The sequence below is a fragment of the Prinia subflava genome, chromosome 21 (assembly GCF_021018805.1).
Source record: "Prinia subflava isolate CZ2003 ecotype Zambia chromosome 21, Cam_Psub_1.2, whole genome shotgun sequence".
Classification (NCBI taxonomy): Eukaryota; Metazoa; Chordata; class Aves; order Passeriformes; family Cisticolidae; genus Prinia; species Prinia subflava.
Window position 1 is genome coordinate 2,676,786 of NC_086267.1, and position 17,158 is coordinate 2,693,943.

General features: G+C 42.3%; 1 protein-coding gene across 5 annotated transcripts in view; it reads right to left on the minus strand.

Moving 5' to 3' along the window:
- MTOR (mechanistic target of rapamycin kinase) overlaps nt 1–17,158 on the minus strand; it is a 65,594-nt gene that overhangs the window by 44,288 nt on the left and 4,148 nt on the right. For 4 of the 5 annotated variants that reach the window (XM_063417087.1, XM_063417086.1, XM_063417089.1 and 1 more), the window contains exons 6-29: nt 16,634–16,768; nt 15,933–16,208; nt 15,521–15,629; nt 14,535–14,721; nt 14,223–14,351; nt 13,172–13,416; nt 12,444–12,659; nt 11,599–11,804; nt 10,977–11,099; nt 10,574–10,663; nt 10,396–10,488; nt 9,761–9,895; nt 9,310–9,439; nt 8,866–9,116; nt 7,966–8,007; nt 6,768–6,854; nt 6,043–6,210; nt 4,315–4,427; nt 3,681–3,843; nt 3,338–3,430; nt 2,551–2,697; nt 1,597–1,739; nt 828–990; nt 568–713 (exon numbers count right to left, since the gene is read on the minus strand). In XM_063417087.1, the coding sequence (XP_063273157.1) occupies nt 568–713; nt 828–990; nt 1,597–1,739; nt 2,551–2,697; nt 3,338–3,430; nt 3,681–3,843; nt 4,315–4,427; nt 6,043–6,210; nt 6,768–6,854; nt 7,966–8,007; nt 8,866–9,116; nt 9,310–9,439; nt 9,761–9,895; nt 10,396–10,488; nt 10,574–10,663; nt 10,977–11,099; nt 11,599–11,804; nt 12,444–12,659; nt 13,172–13,416; nt 14,223–14,351; nt 14,535–14,721; nt 15,521–15,629; nt 15,933–16,208; nt 16,634–16,768 (3,590 nt within the window). The remainder of the gene's footprint in view (nt 1–567; nt 714–827; nt 991–1,596; nt 1,740–2,550; nt 2,698–3,337; nt 3,431–3,680; nt 3,844–4,314; nt 4,428–6,042; nt 6,211–6,767; nt 6,855–7,965; nt 8,008–8,865; nt 9,117–9,309; nt 9,440–9,760; nt 9,896–10,395; nt 10,489–10,573; nt 10,664–10,976; nt 11,100–11,598; nt 11,805–12,443; nt 12,660–13,171; nt 13,417–14,222; nt 14,352–14,534; nt 14,722–15,520; nt 15,630–15,932; nt 16,209–16,633; nt 16,769–17,158) is intronic. The other variant, XM_063417088.1, reaches the window with a different exon arrangement.

The following is a 17,158-nucleotide window of genomic DNA, read 5'->3' on the forward strand; positions in this document are numbered from 1 at the left end:
TGCTCAACTAAAATCAATTTGTTCATCTCAAATAGCTGAGCTAACATTTCTGTGATATGGAACAGAGATTCACATTTCAAAATATGTCGTTTAGCTCTAAATCCTGAGCAGGTATTTCAGGCTAACATCTGTGTTACTGACAAAGCTCAGAAACAAGACATACTTTATAGTATCTTCTATTTGACATATGGACAATGAGACCTATCTAAGCTAAATCAGCAGAATGGGATGAGAATTTTTAATTAAGAACTTCAGCTTTTCAGGTGTAGAAATCTGTCTCATTTAATCTGCAGCCATTTCATGACATTCCATAGTGAACTTGAAGGGTGAGAGGGGGAAACCAGAACTTTTTCCTGCACTTCTTCCTGCAAAACTTCCCTTGGCTTCTGTCATAGTTTTATCCACACAGTAGAAGGCCAGAACTCAGCAGTTAAAATTGCACATTTACAACTAGTTTAACAACATCTTGTGACAGAGTGAAGTCCTAAGAATTGACTAGATTAATCCTAGTGGTATCTTAAATTGCAGCTACTGCAAGAGCAGAAACCTCACCAGCTGTGGTCCTACCTGATGAGAGACTCCAGAATAGCTGGGGTGGGGCCCTTTTGAAATTCCAGCTCTTTGTAGTGAAGGGCTTTGGCGTATGCTCGACATTTGGCAGCTCTTTCCCCCAGCAGGACAATGCCATTGTCATCTCTCAAAGGCAGCGGGCCCTGGGAAGGAGCACACACATCAAAAGCAGGATGAGGATTACAAATAAGTCATGAACTCCACACAGAGCTGCCACCACGCTGGCAGCAGCTGGAGCTGCCCAACAGCATCCCTACCTTGTCACTGTGCTCCATGAATTCTGCCAGGTTCAGCAGAGTCTGAGTGACTTCTGCAATATCCTGAGAAGTCAAGGCCAACTCAATGCTTCGGATCAGCTCGTCCTGCTGGTCCTCGTTCAGCTCAGACCAGCATGAAACAAAAGCAGCATTGAAGAGGTCTCTGGGGAGGAGCACAAAAGACAGTGTGAAGTGGGGATTCATGAGAAAAAAATGTTTGACAGTGGGCTCACCTTCTTACTCAGAGAAAGAGAGATAAAATATACACTTATATTCCTACCTGCAATAAATAGTGATTAGTCTTTACAAAGGTAACTTCTGTGAAACCTTCATTTAAAAAATATAGAATAGGCTGGTATGTTACAATAACAGAAATACTGTACTATCATAGGCTATCCAAGTTTCTCCAAACATGCTGGTTGCAAAAAAGCACTGCAGTTTATGCCACTCAAGAGGCATTTTTCTTCCCCACAGTAAATACTCAAAACTATTTCATACTCAGCTGTTTTTCCAGCTTTCCACTTAAGTGCCTGATCTTATTTCTAGACTAACATGCAGAATTTCAATGAAAGATTTTTGTGCACATCATGAAGCAGCCAGCTAGGAAGGGTGGAAATGAAATCAAGCTGTTGGCTCTTTCCTTTATGCCAAAGCAGAAACTATCTCTGCTTATGAAACCTAAGAGCTTCTAAACAACCTTCTTTTTTCCTTATAATCTCTGGCTTCCATCTGCCATTCCAAGAGAGCTCAAAGTGCAGAAATACTGTACCGAGCCATGGGGTTATAGGCCTGAGCCAGGGCCCAGCACGAGCGCAGGGATGGTGAGGAGGAATCCTTCAGCAGCTCCAAGCTCAGTCTCCTTAACCATTCCAACCAGTCATCCTTGGAAACTCTCCTTGCTGCTCCCCAGGCCTGCAGTACAAAGGAAGACAATTCACCTACCAAACAAAGCACTAGCCAAGAGCAGAAGAAATCCATCAGCAGGCAGCATTAACTTCTTTACAGCTCTAAATGCTGAGAATTCCTTTTCAATTTCCTGAAATCCATGACCTTTACCAGATAATCTGCAGTACTTAAGTCTCATGTCTAAGAAAATTTCCCTAAATGTATTCTTGTCATGACATGGCAAGTATTTAACATGAACATTCCTTTCTCTACAAAAATACATGTAGAGCTGAAGCCACTGTTGAAACATCAGCTTAAAAATACTTAATACATTTAGAATTACATTTTTAAGTCCAGCACTTTCAAACCAATCCATCCCATTACTGAACTGTGTGCTGCAGGCATGTACTGCTCAAACTAGCCAGTGCTTAGCTGTTAAGTTCTGCCTTCAAGAAAATATAAAACTAAGATACAAGAGGAGCAAAAGCAAAAATCCAAAAAAGGCAGAGGCTCTGAAATAGATGCCTTTAATAGCAAGAGATTACTCGTTGTGATCTTGGAAGTCTGGTTCATACTTAACACAGCAAGCAAGTGTAAAGATTACTTCACAGCCATTAACAGTCTAATAGTTCAAGGCCTCCTATATTTAAAGATGCTCAGCCCCTTATAATGTTAAAGAGTCTCAGACACTACTTTGACCTCAGCTTTGTACAGAGTAGAAAAGCAACATAAAAGCAATATAAATAAATATAGTTCAGATGCACCAAAAAAACTCCTTCACTGTGACACATTAACTCCCCTCAGTAGCAAATTCCTGCTGTGAAGGCTCCAGTCTCACCTTCTGCAGGTTGATGGTGCTCACGTGTAATTTCTTCATGGGACCTGTTTCCACAGGACCACTGGCCAAGGTTTCTCCCTGGTTGCTTCTCAACATTCGATGCTGATAAATCAGGGGATCCTCCTCTTCATCAGCGAGAGTGTAACCCTGCAATAATTGGTTTACAGTGAAGATCACATCTACACATACAGAAGCAATTCTCCCAAAAAATTCAAAGCACTCACAGCAAAATCTTACAGCAAAAAACATGTTTCATAATAATGATTACACCTTATAAGCCAGAGACCTAGAAATGATATCCCCTTTGCTACTCAAGGTAACTGTCAAGAACTCAGCTCCTAGTATAAAAAGCCAAAATAATGTACATTAAAACAAGCACCTTGGTAGTTGCTTGTTCCACGCAAACTGAAAACCAGTGACTAAGTTTTTAAAATGTAACACATTCCACAAGAAATACTGAGATAACAAGGTCTCCTCAAATCCTGAAACCATGGAAAAAATAAGATAAATCCACATTAGAAACTACTAAGAAAAAGAATACTAATGACACATGTCTAAGTCCTTCCCTAGAACTTCCCATGATTTTTCTATTGGAAATATTTAATACCAGTAGACAAAAAAATTCCCAATGCAACCTCAAAGTCACCTTAGAAAGCTGCACTTAACACAGAAACAAAGCAACAATCACTCCTCATTTTATGAGTAAATCCAAGTGAAGGTTCCAGCTACGTCTGTTTCAACATGACAACATCCCAAAAGTGCAAACAAGTGTATGCTTGGAGCTTACCTTTACAATCCTGCAGATGAGAACATCATAGCGCTGATGGTTAATTCTGTGTCGCACCAGGACTTTGTTCACCATCGGGATAAAGATTTGATACTGTAAAAGGGAATGCATCATAAATTTGTTACTCAGTGGCACCAAGAGCAGTAAAATTCCACCACATTGTTCCATTGATGAGAAACCAATTCTGACAGTTTGATTTCAGTAACTCCCAATTCCAGAAACAGCTAAGAGAAGAAAAATCTCTTGGAAATCCACGAGTACATTACAAAACTTCAACTTTAAAGCTTAGATCTTTGGGACAGTCATACCTTCTGTGAGCTTTCAAGCCAAAGAACACTATTACCTTCTTTCCCAGCTGGAAGACCAGAGAGGAGAGGGTGTCCATTGCAGTTGTTCGTAGCTCAGGGCTCTGATCCAGTGTTCGTACGATGGGATGGATAATCCGTGACGCATAATCCGTGAAATCCAGGGACTCTGTCAAACGGTCCACTGTTTCTAGAGCAGCTCTAGAGTCAGAGCAAAAAGAGGGAAGAACTGATCTCTCAGAGGGCTAAGGAAGAAGAAAAATGACTGAAAACTACCTAAGTGCTCAATCCTCCTTGGATTAATAATAATAGGAAAAGCAGGCCACCAGAACTCTGTTAATGAAGGACATTAATTCTGTTAATGAAGTTCACAAGTGACCAAAATACTGGGCAGGTGAGAATCAGGAAATTTTAAAAACCCCAAAGAAACAACAACAAAACCCAAACCAAACAAACTAACAAAAAACCCCCAACTAAAACCCACCAACACACCCAAAAAACTAATAACACTGCTGTGATATCCAAACAAAAATAACCTTCCACAATGATTTAAGACAGAAAAGCTGAGGAAGGAACTAAGTGGTATTTCATTGTAAACGTTCAGCCACTGCAGAACTTGGATATCACAGGTAAAGTGGCAAAGACAGAGACTGCAAAGCCACCAGCACTTACTTGCGAGCCACCACAGGGACATCTGGGGCATCAAAAAGCTTTACAATGGGAGGTAGTAATAAATGAAGGTAGTCATCCAGGTTAGCTCCAAAGAGCTGGATTGCATTAAGGAGCTGGAGAGAAAAATCATAGAAGAACAGGATGTCAAGGGGTTTGAACAGATCTTAAAGATCATCTAGTCACAACCCCCTGCCATGGGCAGGGACACTTTCCACTAGACCAGTTTGCTCAAGACCATATCCAGCCTGGCTCTGAACCCTGCCAGAATTGAGGCATTTACAACTTCTACACACAACCTGTTCCAGTGTCTCATCACCCTCACAGTAAAGAATTTCACTTTAATATCTAACCTAAATTTCCCTTCTTTCAGTTTGTACCTCTTACTCCTTTTCCTGTCTCTTCAGTTCCTGACAAAGAGTCTCTCTCTGGCTGCCCTGTAGCTCTTTTCATACACTGAGTCTCCATACAACCTTTTCTTCTCCAGGCTGAAGAGCCCAAACTCTCTCAGCCTGTCTTCACAGGGGAGGTGCTCCAGTCCTCTTATTGACTTTGTGGCCTCCTCCAGACCTGCTCCAACACTTCCGTGTCCTTCTTACACTGAGGACACCAGAACTGTACATAATGCTCCAAGTGGGGTCCCACAAGAGTAAAACAGAGGGGGAGAATCACATCCTTCAACCAAAAGGACCCAGTGTTCAAAGTCAGGGATGAGATCCATTTTAAACAAGTCAGCATACAGTGCAAAGCTTCTTCAACCCTGCACTTTAACCAACTGCCTGCATCACCTCACACCAAGCCACTGCCACAGTCTCTCAAGGTTGCTGTTTCCCTGAGATTCTCCTTGGGGTTGCTGGCCCCAAGGTAATAAGGTTTTTCCCCAGGGTTGCTGTTCCCTGAGGGTTTCCTCTGGGTTGCTGTTCCCCAAGGTAATCAGGTTTTCAGTCTTCTCTTTGCCCTAAGTGTTACACACCAGAGGTAGAGATGACAAGCTGAGTCCCCAGTGCACATTTCCAAGGTTGTTTATTCTTCATTATCTCAGTCCTTTTTCAGCTCTGCCAGGCCTTCCTGGCAGGGAACCTGATCTCAGTTCTGTCTCAGCTCTGTGAGGCGTCCCCAGCAGAGCAGGGCACGGGGGGGACTGGGGGGATCAGAGAGCCCCACACCTTATGTACAGTACCCCTGACCCAACCACTGTCCACAACGAACTTTTTATTTACAAAATTGTACCAATACCTACTACCTATGCTAACATGTCATTTCTACTCTAAACCAATCTCTAAAACCCAACTCAGCACAAGATAGGGGACGAGAGCAAGAACAAGGAGGACAGGGGCCACTCCCCAATTCCTCCATCTTGTCTCTTCAGCCCCATATGCTAAGAATCCTAATTTCTATATTTATATTCTATAATAAACCATCTACTACTTATTTTAAATTCTTAGGATTTGTGATTCTTCTTGCATGTGAGTGTTCACTCCCATGGACAGGGATCAGAGTCAGTGTCCTCCTGGGATCTGTGTGGGTCTAACTGACCCCCCTGTACAGATCCCAGACCCCCCTGTCCGGTCTCCAAACCCTCCAGGGTGGTCAGAGGGACATTCTAGACTCCGACAACTGTCCCAGCTGATTGTGCCACACACAAGCCAAGGAGCCCTGCAGGGCATGGCACACGGGGTACCCCTGCCCTGGCAGTGCCCAAAGCTCAGCAGCTGCTGCAGCCCCACTCACCTTGACAGAAACAATGCGCCCCTGGCTGTTGTCGTGCATGAACACCCGTAACATGTGAGGGATGAGCTGAGGCAGGTACAGCTTGAATTCACCTCCCAGAGCGACCACGATCTGCTCGATCAGCAGGATGATCGTGCTCTGTATGGAGTTGTTCATAACCCAGAAGTCCTACAGAAGAAAGGAAAAAAGGGGAAAAGAAAATCCAGCAGCTCTTCAGCTGAGCTGTGCCAATTATAAGAAAAGCAAAGTGTAGGAGACAGTCTGTAGATAAATTCAAGGCTGCAGGGACTATATTTTCTGTTTTTCAAACACTCTGCACCTCCAGTACATTTACAGTTGTTGCAAACAACCTCCAGAAAACTGGTTTTTTTCCTAACCTTTCTACAATTTTGCAAATATTTAGTGAAAATGATGTGAAATGACACCTATTTATGAACTCCAGGTATCTCTTGCTAAAACTGTTTCTGAAAGCAGGAAGTGCACAAAATCCAAGTGCTGAAAAAAACTCAGTCACTATCAGAACCTGGAGCTCCACTTACTTCAGTTACTACCAATAATGTATATTGTAAACTCAAATAATTTCAAAATACAATTATTACTTCAAATATACGCAACTCTGCACTTCATATGAACTTATGAAGTAATTGATACTTTTGATAATGTATTTGATAAACACTGTCCACCTTTCTGTGACACTAAAGTACTGGCTTAAAGATGGCACTCACTCTCATCAGGGTGACAATTTCATCCATATAGGGCCGAATATGACTTCTCACAAAGGACACCAGCATTCCCAGCTGCTGGAACAGGAACTGGAAGGAAGAAATGTGTAATAATCAGTGTAGCTTATCCAAAGATCAAAGCCACTGGGTAAAGAGTTTCACAGGCAATTGCAAGCTCATTTACCAAACAAACAGCATGCATAGCTCCTATGTGCTCAAAATCTGGGGCTAAATTCTTGGCAGCTTCAGCTCAGCAATTTGGGTTTTGTGAATTTTTATGGGGTTTGGGTTTTTGGTTAATTTTTATTTTTTAATTTAATTTAATTTTATTTTCATTTCTATTGGTTAATTTTTAAGAGGGGAGTGGAGAAGAAAAGTGATTTTGGGTTTATTGGTTGGGTTTCTCCTCAGTTTGCATCAAAAAACATTTGTGAGCTCAAAGCCTCAGACACTCAAGCACACAAACAGAGGTTTATAAAGAGCCAGCAAATCTGTCAGAACAGACTTGTAAGCACAGACACCTCAATTACAGAGCATTGTAATTTAGATTTGAAGGATGCTTCCAAAAATTTAGCCCCTAGTCTTTTCTCCCTGCCTGAAAACCAAACTGACACATTTTAAGACACTCCTTCTGTATTCTTTCCCATCCCCACCAGGATATATTGGTGAAAAGTTACTGGGGAATGCAGTTAGGTCCTTGCCAGAAACATCACATTTTTTTAAAAGATGGTTGATTGCACCATCCATTCTTCATCACCAAGAAGAATTTTGAGTTAATTTTATTTGGATGACAGGTTTGCAATTCCTTTCACCACAATAGAATCTGAAACATTCACTTGTGACAATGAATGTTAAATTGGTACGAAATCACGTGGGCTAAATTGCTTTGATGTAAATAGTCTATTTTCTCTACAAAAAATAGGAAAATGTAAGTTATCATCTATCAAATTTCATTTCTTCATGCAGGTTTTGAAGATTACAGTGACAAAATACAACATGGAGCTCATAAAAAGATAACACTTTCATGAGAACTAAATAAGAAATAATCTCAGCTTCTTTAGTGAGAACAGTACACATACATTTACCAAAAATGAACTGTGAGCTCCTCCTGTACTGTGCCTGTTTTTTGGTGTAGTGAGAGAATGCTTAACATACAGGACAAGGACCTTCCTCTTTTAGGCTTTATGTCACGCATACCCACCTCAGCTCTTCTCCCCAGTACACTTTCACCATCTTCTTTTACCTGAAAATTTTTAAACAGAGTGTGCACAACTGCGTAGCTTTCAAGCAAGTTAGATCAGTCAGGCCTAGAACCTCAGCCAGCCCAGATGTGAGATGTTTTCCTTATAATCTGAGGAGTACTTCAGGCTGGGAGAAAACAGCACTTTTGTAGCAGAGCTGGGATTCTGCTAAGGGAGCACCCATCCCACCTACAAAACACAGCAGCAGTAACAAATACAAACTGCCCTGCACACCCCAGAGCATTTGGCTGCCTGAAGAAAAGCCTTGGCAAACTGCAGCCATCTCTGGTTAGGTGCACCTTAAGCCCATCATCATCCTCACACAATTCTCATTTCCTTCTGTAACTGTAACTGAAGTGGGAAGGAAGAGAAAGCATTGCTGTGGAATCACCACTCATGCTGCTCTGAATGTTAGCAGACTGTATCAAATTGAGTTTTCCTTTTCAGAGATGCGCCAAAATATATGACTGCACCAGAAATTTGAATAATCTACTGCTATTATTTAGTAATACCATTTGCCACAGGGTATTAACACAGAGATCACTGAAAGATCTGGAAGCTGCATAGATGTTTTCCGAAACAAGAATATCTTGATGAAAACACAGAATCAAATATCAGCCTTCCAAGGATTATGCTCAGAAACAGCTATTTCAATAAAAAGCAGAAAACTCATTTGCACTGGACATTCCAGTAAACGCTCACAGAAGGGAAAAAGCAAAGCTGAACCTCACTTCTGCAGCATGCTTGGCAGCAACACACAGCACAGCAATGCCCAAAGCCAGGCACAATCTCTTCAAGGAAATGGATCCTGAACTCCACACAGTGGAGCAGGAGGAAGGAGTGGTCCCTAGCACACTCACCTCTCGGATAGCACCATCACACACCCGGATTACATTAAGGAATGTTGGCATGACCTGGGGCAGGAACTGCACACACTTCAGTCCAAGGGATTTGAAAATAAAGGTGATGGCCTGAACCACCATAGTGTGGTGCTGGGACAGGGATTGGTCTCGGAAAATTCTCATCAGTGCCACCATAGAGACAGCTGGATAGAACTCATCCAGAGGGAGGTTGCCCATGTTCACCAACATCTCACTGGTGCTGTAGTCAGCTAGGATAAAGAAGGCAGTGTCATGAGCTGGGTATTAAATGACCTTGAATATGGGTTCAGGAACATCTAAGTGTAAGTTGAAAATATGTACACTAACAATTCTTTAAGAAGAGGAGGCAAATTGGTAACAAAACAGTCAAGATCTGTTTGTAGATCATAAAGCTATCTATCTGAAAGAAATTGAGATGCTTACAAGAATCCTGGCTGGATTTGGACTCGGAGAGGCTAACAGCTGAAGCATCTCGTGATTGATCGATCATGCCAATGTTCACTTTGTGTTTGTAAGGGTCCAAAGCACCCAGCAGCCCTAACACACGAATAGCCTGAAAAGACACAAAGAGAATTCACCAGAACTTCATCAAAGACAACACTCAAACCCTCATACTTGAAAAGAGCCTGATGATTTAAGAGGGAAGATCTTGAACTGAAGTGACTGCCTGGAAAAAGCAGTGCTTCCCATCCAGATTTTGGAAGCCATTTCACTGACTTAACACATGGACGCTCTTAATTCTGCTCATTGTATTTTGCCCAGTCACAATGATCTCTCCCTCCCTGCCTCAAATCAATGCAGGCAAATTTATTTAACAGTTCTCTCTTCCCAGAAAGCTTTTCTAAGTGGTTGTGTGATAGTTTCATGTTCATACCTCTCTGCGGGTGCCCTGGTTTTGCTCAGTCTTCAGGAAGTTCAGAAGCACCTCCAGCAAAGTTGGGTACTTCCTGTAGGGTTCTACCACATAACCAGTGCTAGCCACAAGCTGCCCCAGTGTCCAAAGAGCCACCTACAAAGATAATGCCCAGAGAAGATTTGTTTTGACCAGGGAATTTATTATGCCTTCTGATACATCAGTCACTCAACTTCTGTGAAGTTTCTTTGAGCATTTTAGGATCATACAGCAAACCACAGTCCAAAGTTAGAAAGCCTCTATAAAGTACATTTTGCTATAAGCAATAGTAAAGAAATAATCAACAATATCTTAGGCTGTCATAATTGTTCTCACTCAGAGGCACAACTCAAATAAACATTCAACTCATTGAGTCCAAGCCTTCCAATAAAAACAGGGTTTTTTTCCTTCTTGATTTTCCTCTAACAGCTTTGAATTATGTAACAAGAGGCACTGTAATCCCTCACCTGTGTCCTGTGGAGTGTAACTCCACTAGAGAGACTTGAGTGATTTAAAGCAGCTACGATCATTTTAGCAGCTATGATGGGATGTGTGGGTATTTTGTTACAGCTCTGGTCACAGCAGCTGTCAAGTTTAGTACAGTTGTAAATACTTACCTGTCTTTTAGCCAGCAGGGAGGAGTCCTGCAGCATGTCCATAATTATAATGAAGAGCTCATCCACCCACTTCCTCATCTCCAGCCCACTGACCTATTGAAAGGCAAAAATTCAACCTTTATCTAGCATTCCCAGAACATTAACAAGCATAGCAGAGATATCTGTGGTATATCCCTACCTGTGCAAGCTCCCCTATGGTGGCCAGGACATTGTTAATCACACCTGGATTGGGATCTGGATCAGGATCTTTCAGTTTCACAATCAGTGCCTGGTGGGTGACAGTGGGAAAAATTAGAATGTGTTTAAAGAGTACTCAAAATTATCTTTCCTTTTGTTTACACCTGAAACTGACCCCACAGTCATAGTAAGAATTTCAACAGTAAAAGAAACTTGGGTGACACAAATGTTATGCAAATCTGGAATTCAACTGGGCTAAACTGTCACCCGTGTGCTTTCCTGTGGGTAACATCTACACCAATTTGAGGGTTTTTTCTGCTATGATGAAGCAAAAGAACTGCAGCTCCTGAGGGTCATGCTGTGTCACCTCATTCCAAAGTCACCAGGAAATGCAGAGACTCTACCTTAAGGATCGGCTCCATATACGGACGGATGAGGCGGGGAGCATTAGAAACCAGGTGCCCCAACATCCTGGCACTTTGCTCTTTAATTCTGCCAACACCACTGTGTTCCAGCTCTGTTAGAATCTGCACAAGAGACAATGGAAGCAAGCAAACAAGGAGAATAAAGGTAGGTAAAAATTCTTTGCATTTTGTTCTGTCACAACTCAGCACTTCTAAAGGCTGTTCTACATTTCCCTCCACTATTCTAAATTAGGCTAAAATTAATTAGCATAAAAGGGATGGCTCCAAAATCTGTGTTTACAAAGAGGTACTACACATTCACTTAAAAGCACTGCAGAACATTCTTCAACAGAGATGGAAAGCACTCTGGCATGACGACTAGGGGTGAAATAACAACTGCTAGCCTTCCTTTCCCTTCTGATACATCCACAGAGCTTCAGTTCAAACATCTATCATGAAAAAGATCTGCTGAAACCCACTAAGCTGGGCAATAACTATTTTCCAAAAGAGAATGATTCCCCCGCTCTCCATGCATTTACAGCTAGATAGCCCAGTTCTTTACCACCACCTTAGTTTGAGTATCAGTTATTCTGTTTTCCCTGCAGGCATCCCTCCTCCTTACCTGGATTAACATCTTTCTAAGGAAAGGCATGACAAAGGCAGGGTTCATGCTGCTCAGGCGCCCCACAGTGCAGATGGCCAGCTCTCGGATTTCAAACACTTGATCATTCAGGGCCACAAAAAGAGCTTGCAAGTTTTCAGCCTGGGCAAGGTGAGCATCAAACCGCTCGTCCAGAGAAGCCAACACGCAGAAACGTATATCAGGGTCTGCAAGAATACATTTATTTCTCTTTAAATGCACTAAATTCCTGTCCATTTTTTTGCCTTTGTTCACAAAACAGCCTCAAAAATCCTTTGTAAGAGCTTCCCCAGAGCAAGACACTCTATCATAGTGTTTCACACACAGAAAACAGGACAGGTCATCCCAGAAATCTCTGTGCTGCTCAGCATGCCCCAGTAACCGAGTCAGTACAGTGCCAACCTCTTGCACCTGCAAGTGTCACTTTTGGATGCTATGTGGCAACCTGAGGGAGCTCAGCTGAGAGAATAAAGAAAATCAAGTACAAAGTTTCAACAAGAAGGACCGATTCCCTCCCAAACTACAAAATTTAAGGCTGTTACTCAGAACAGCAGCAAAAGGGGGCTCAGTGTTCTACTCGGTTCAAAGGATTACCAAGGGCACAGCTGGAGCATTTTTCACTAGTGTTCTATTAACACCTCAAAAATCAAGATGCGGAAAAAGAAATTGAAAGATTTTTTTTTCTAATTTACCAAGTGACAGCTTAAATCTAGTGGCAAATACATCCAAATTCTATTCCAAATTCTACTTCTATTCTTAATATCATCACCCACTTACACGATAAAATTAAGAGTAGGAAAACCCTTTTCTCTGAATCCCACACTAACCTGGGTCAGTTATTCCAACTACAAGCAGTTTGCTGAGGACATCAGCCACCACCTGCACTGCTGTCTGGCTGACCACATGGGCATGGCCACTGATGAGGTGGATGGAGGGCGTGAGCAGGCGGGAGCAGGTGCGGGCGGCCTCCATGCGGATCTCCTTGTGCTCGCTGTTCAGGAAGTGATCGGCGCAGTGCCGAACAAACTGAGTCAGGGAGTGCCCTGAGAAGAGGAAGGTGGGGGGTTAAACACAGGTTTACACCTCATTTCCCAGTTTTACCAGGGAGCAGGAGTTTAAAGAACGTGCTCCCAGAGTTTTGGTGCTACTTGTACTCTACTCCAATGCACCAGTTGTTTATACCCCACATACCCTTGTGTTGCTGTGAGCCTTGCTCGGAAAGACACACAGAGCCAGGAATTTGGGAGAGCAGAAAGCAGCAGGGAGAATCTCCTGCTTTGTTTATTTCTTCCTATTATATACTTTAAACAAGGTGATCATGGATTGGAGAGTGGCATTCCCACCTCTCAACCACATTGGTCAAAGGGACTGTCACACAGTCATTCCTCTACAAGGATAAGAATGTAAAAACAACGATAATGTTTACAAAATATAACTGCTGTTTTCCTGAATCGAGCATGAGAAGGTGAGAAACCTTCTACTTAATATGAATGCTCAGCAAACTAGGAAATCTCATGCTAACACCCTTGCCCCCTGGTTCCTTATTGCATCTTACCTTCAAACTCAAAGCTGCCAAGTGTACGAAGGGCGAGGGTGATGCTCCCCACATCGCTGGCCTCTGGGATGTTGGTGAGACTGGGGGAGGCCAGCTGGTGGGCAAGGCCCTTGGGCATGCCTGGGTGTCGCAGAGGCTTGTGCATCAGAACCAGAGAGAGCATCTTCAGCAGCCCATCCTGGATATCCTTCTTCAGCTGTGGGATCTGACGGCTCAGGTCATACAGCACAGCTGTTAGAGCAGGGCTGAGGGCAAGAAGCAGGCAAAAGTCATTAGAAAAGAAACAACGATGTGTATTTCAGCTTTTTGTTTATTTATGGCTTTGCCAATCAGAATATAATTGTGGGCTTTGGCACATGAGAGCAACACCTGGAAGCAGAGCACAGGGTCCTGTGCAAACTGAGGCAGGGGATGACTTTCCCATATAAACTTGGTGAGCAAAGCCCCAGGACTGCTGCACACGTCAGCCAGTGCTGCTGTAACACTGTTACAAATCTAAATGACTTCTTACACTTATGCTTTTTAAACAAAAAACAAGTAAATTAACTTCCAGGTGACAGTATAATTTAAACAGCCTTGTGCTACCTGAAAATTTTCTCCACATCTTTCCATACTAACAGCTTAATTAATTCCTCCAATAAGAGCTGTCAGCTACGAAGGTGAAAGAAGCCAGGAGCAAATATTCAGCACTTCAGCTCTCCTCCTCTGCCAGTCTGAAATGTCACGAGTCTGCTGGCTGTCAGATGCTTTCGAAAATTTTGCAGGTTGCTGCCAAATGTGTTTGAATAGTGGAAAATAAAGGAGACTGCTTTTGGACTAGTTGTTCTACAAGATTTCTTTACTGAGATATGAATGCTCTTAAAATAATTCAACAGACCCATTAGTTAAAGCACATCATTCTTCTGAAACAGCTCTAGTGATCTTCTGAAAGATCACTTATGTCAGCTTAAAAGCAATAATCTTCCTTCTCAATCTGAAAACTTTAAAGATGTCACACTGCATGGTTGACAATGCCATCCTGCAGCTAACAGCAAAATGGATTTATGCTCACCTCAGGCCCACAGCCAGCATAGGTTCCAAAAGCTCTTTGATGTCCTGCTGGATACTGGGTCCCATGGCTCGTGCCAGCATACTGATGCAGGTGAAGACTGTGGCATCAACCTGCACAGACTTCTGTCTCCTGGAAAGGGACCACAGAATTAGGAGGAGCTGCTATTTTTCAAACATCTTTCCTCATCCTACTTCTGGGTTATCAGCCTTATACAAACACTTCTGATTTTAATATAAGAATTTGATCCCACATTACAAAAATTATATAAAGAGCAAGTGTTTCCATTTCTTCCTCTAGCTTTCACATACTTACTTGTGGGCAAAGTCCTTTGGGGGAAGAGCTGCTTTTATGATTTCAAGGACTTTTGGTAGGTAAGCTTGAAACTCAGACCTCACAGCCACAGAGAGCAAACCCAAGGCCTGGAAGGCTGCTGTTCGCTCCTTCTCCTTCTTCACACAACTGAGAACATGATTCATGGTGTCTGGAAGATACTGATCAGCTGCCCACAAGAGGAAACAATACAGATATTAGATTTCATTTAGGTTCATACAGCTGCATAACGTTTCCAACTAAACCTTTATAAGTGTAAAACTAGTCATGTTAAATTTGGTGATATGATCAGTGGCAAACAAGTCATCATATAATAAAAATTTCAAACAACAGAAAGCCTTGTTTTTAAAAAGAAAAACCACCAGAACAAAAGAGCTATAAAACACCTCCACTGCAACAGGTTTTATACACATATAAGATCCAAGCATCTTGGTTTCATGATTGATTGGAAATTTGGAATAATTAACACAAAAATTGTTCCAACCCACTAAAAGCACCTTGATGACTTGTCTCCAACTCTGATACTCTCCTAAACTTGCTTGATAAATCAACTAAACTGCTTTACAGCGGGCAGGTATTTCCTATCACATGCAACAAAGAAAAAGGAAGAGAACTCTAAGAATATTTGGGATTTACTAAGTCAGAGCAAGAGAGAATTCTCCTCTAAGTCTGACATACTGAGGAGAAAACAAAAATGGAGGGTTTTACGTCTTATGGTATTGATCACCAAGTTCTGACAATAGGTTTCAATCTATTTTCTTCATCAGAGCAACATTTTGGCATCAGTTATCAAGTCACACTTATTCAGAAAAAAAGACTGTCCTCCCACAGAGCAATGTGCTCATCACACAAGCACCACATTTGGTGTGCTGCACTGCTTGCACAAGTTCCTCTGGACCAAAGAGAGCTGGACAACTTCCAGCCCAAATTCAGCAACATTTCTAACATCCAACCATCTGTCTTGTCACCTGTGAACGCTGAAGGACGGAACGCTGCCAGCCGCGGTAGCAGATTGAGAACCGTCATCTGGATCAAAGAATTTTTGCTGGTTCTGCACTTGAGAACCCACTGGCAGACCTGGAAGGAAGTAGATTAGGCTTTAAATTAAATGTTTATTACCTGTGTGCTTTTAGGCATTCTACTGACACTCGGCTTCAGAGTCCACCAAACAAAAGGATAATCAAGACTGCTTCCAAAGGAATTAAATCACTTGCCCCAAGACAGACAATGACAAAGCCACTATACATGTAAATTTTGCATTTTGAAGGCTCAGTTCAATACCAGGCAGTACTGCCTGCTAAGTAAAAACAAAGAGGACAATTCCTCTGCAAGAACAGATATTGAGAATGTTGGGAGACAAGTTGAGGAACAAACACTTACTTGATCAAATTTCTCTTCCATTAGATCCCTGCAGCATCGACTTTCTACCAAAGTAGATTTTGCTGGGACAGGGGAGGTTGCAAACCCCATGATTCCTTGGTGAGCACTGTAGCCCAGGAGACCAGCCAAAGCATTTGACTGAGATGGCTGAAGAGACTGAAAGCTTGTGAAGGGAGTGATGTGGCGAGGCTTGGTACTGAAGCCCATCAGGTCTTTGCAGTACTTGTCATGCACAAGCTGCTGCTGAGTGATCTCTTCCATCTCCTCTCTAAGGCGCTGGACCAAGTAGAGAAGCATTAAAAAAATAAAAAGTAACTGAGTGAGATAATCCCAGTACAGTGTTACCCAAATCTCCTGAATAGCATCCTGTATAATCAATATCCTAAGCACTGTAAAACATCAACTCAGTAAAATCCAGCAAAAATATTTGGGTATCTAACATGCAAGATACTCCACTCCACAGAAAAAATCCTTTTCATTGTATTTAATCCAGTTAATAGCCTTTCTGTTGGAGCTTATTACCTCCTCAGCCTAAAATTGTCCCTTTTATTTCTCTGACACACTTCAGTGCTCAACTGCATGTTCAGGTGAGTTTACACCCATCAATCCCATTACAACACTATGGGATATTACCACAGACTGCAGAGCTGCTGTACACTCTCAATCAATCCCCATAATCCCCACCTTATTCCTCTGCTCACCTCTCCCTCCATACTGCTGATTCTCACTAGCTCATTGAGGATCAGTAAGGCACCGTGGATTCGGTCATCACGATTCATTCCTTTCTCTTTGGCCAAAGTCTCATCAAAGCCCTTCTCAGCCTCTTCATATGTATGCTTGGGGGAAAAGAAAAAAATCTCAGTGGTAATGCAGAAACAAAGCCTGTGGAAATGAAGTAGTACTGCCAGTCAAGAGTTACTGACGTTCTGAATTTTCCAAGAGTAGCCACAAACCTCAACTGAGTAATAACAGAAGTATAACACAACAAAATTCTGATTCACACAAAAGTTGTGGACTCTGCTGCAGAGCATTTTCAACACCACTGGGTGTGTTGAAAAAAAACCAAACAGCATGGTATCAGCTTCATCACCATCTGCAGCACTTATTTGATTACCAGAAGTCCAAGGTCACAACATTTGATTGCACTGTCCAAATCTTATTTGATATCATAAATTTGAATTCATGTGACAATGGCAGCAAAGCGAAAGTTCAGACAAAAGAATTCT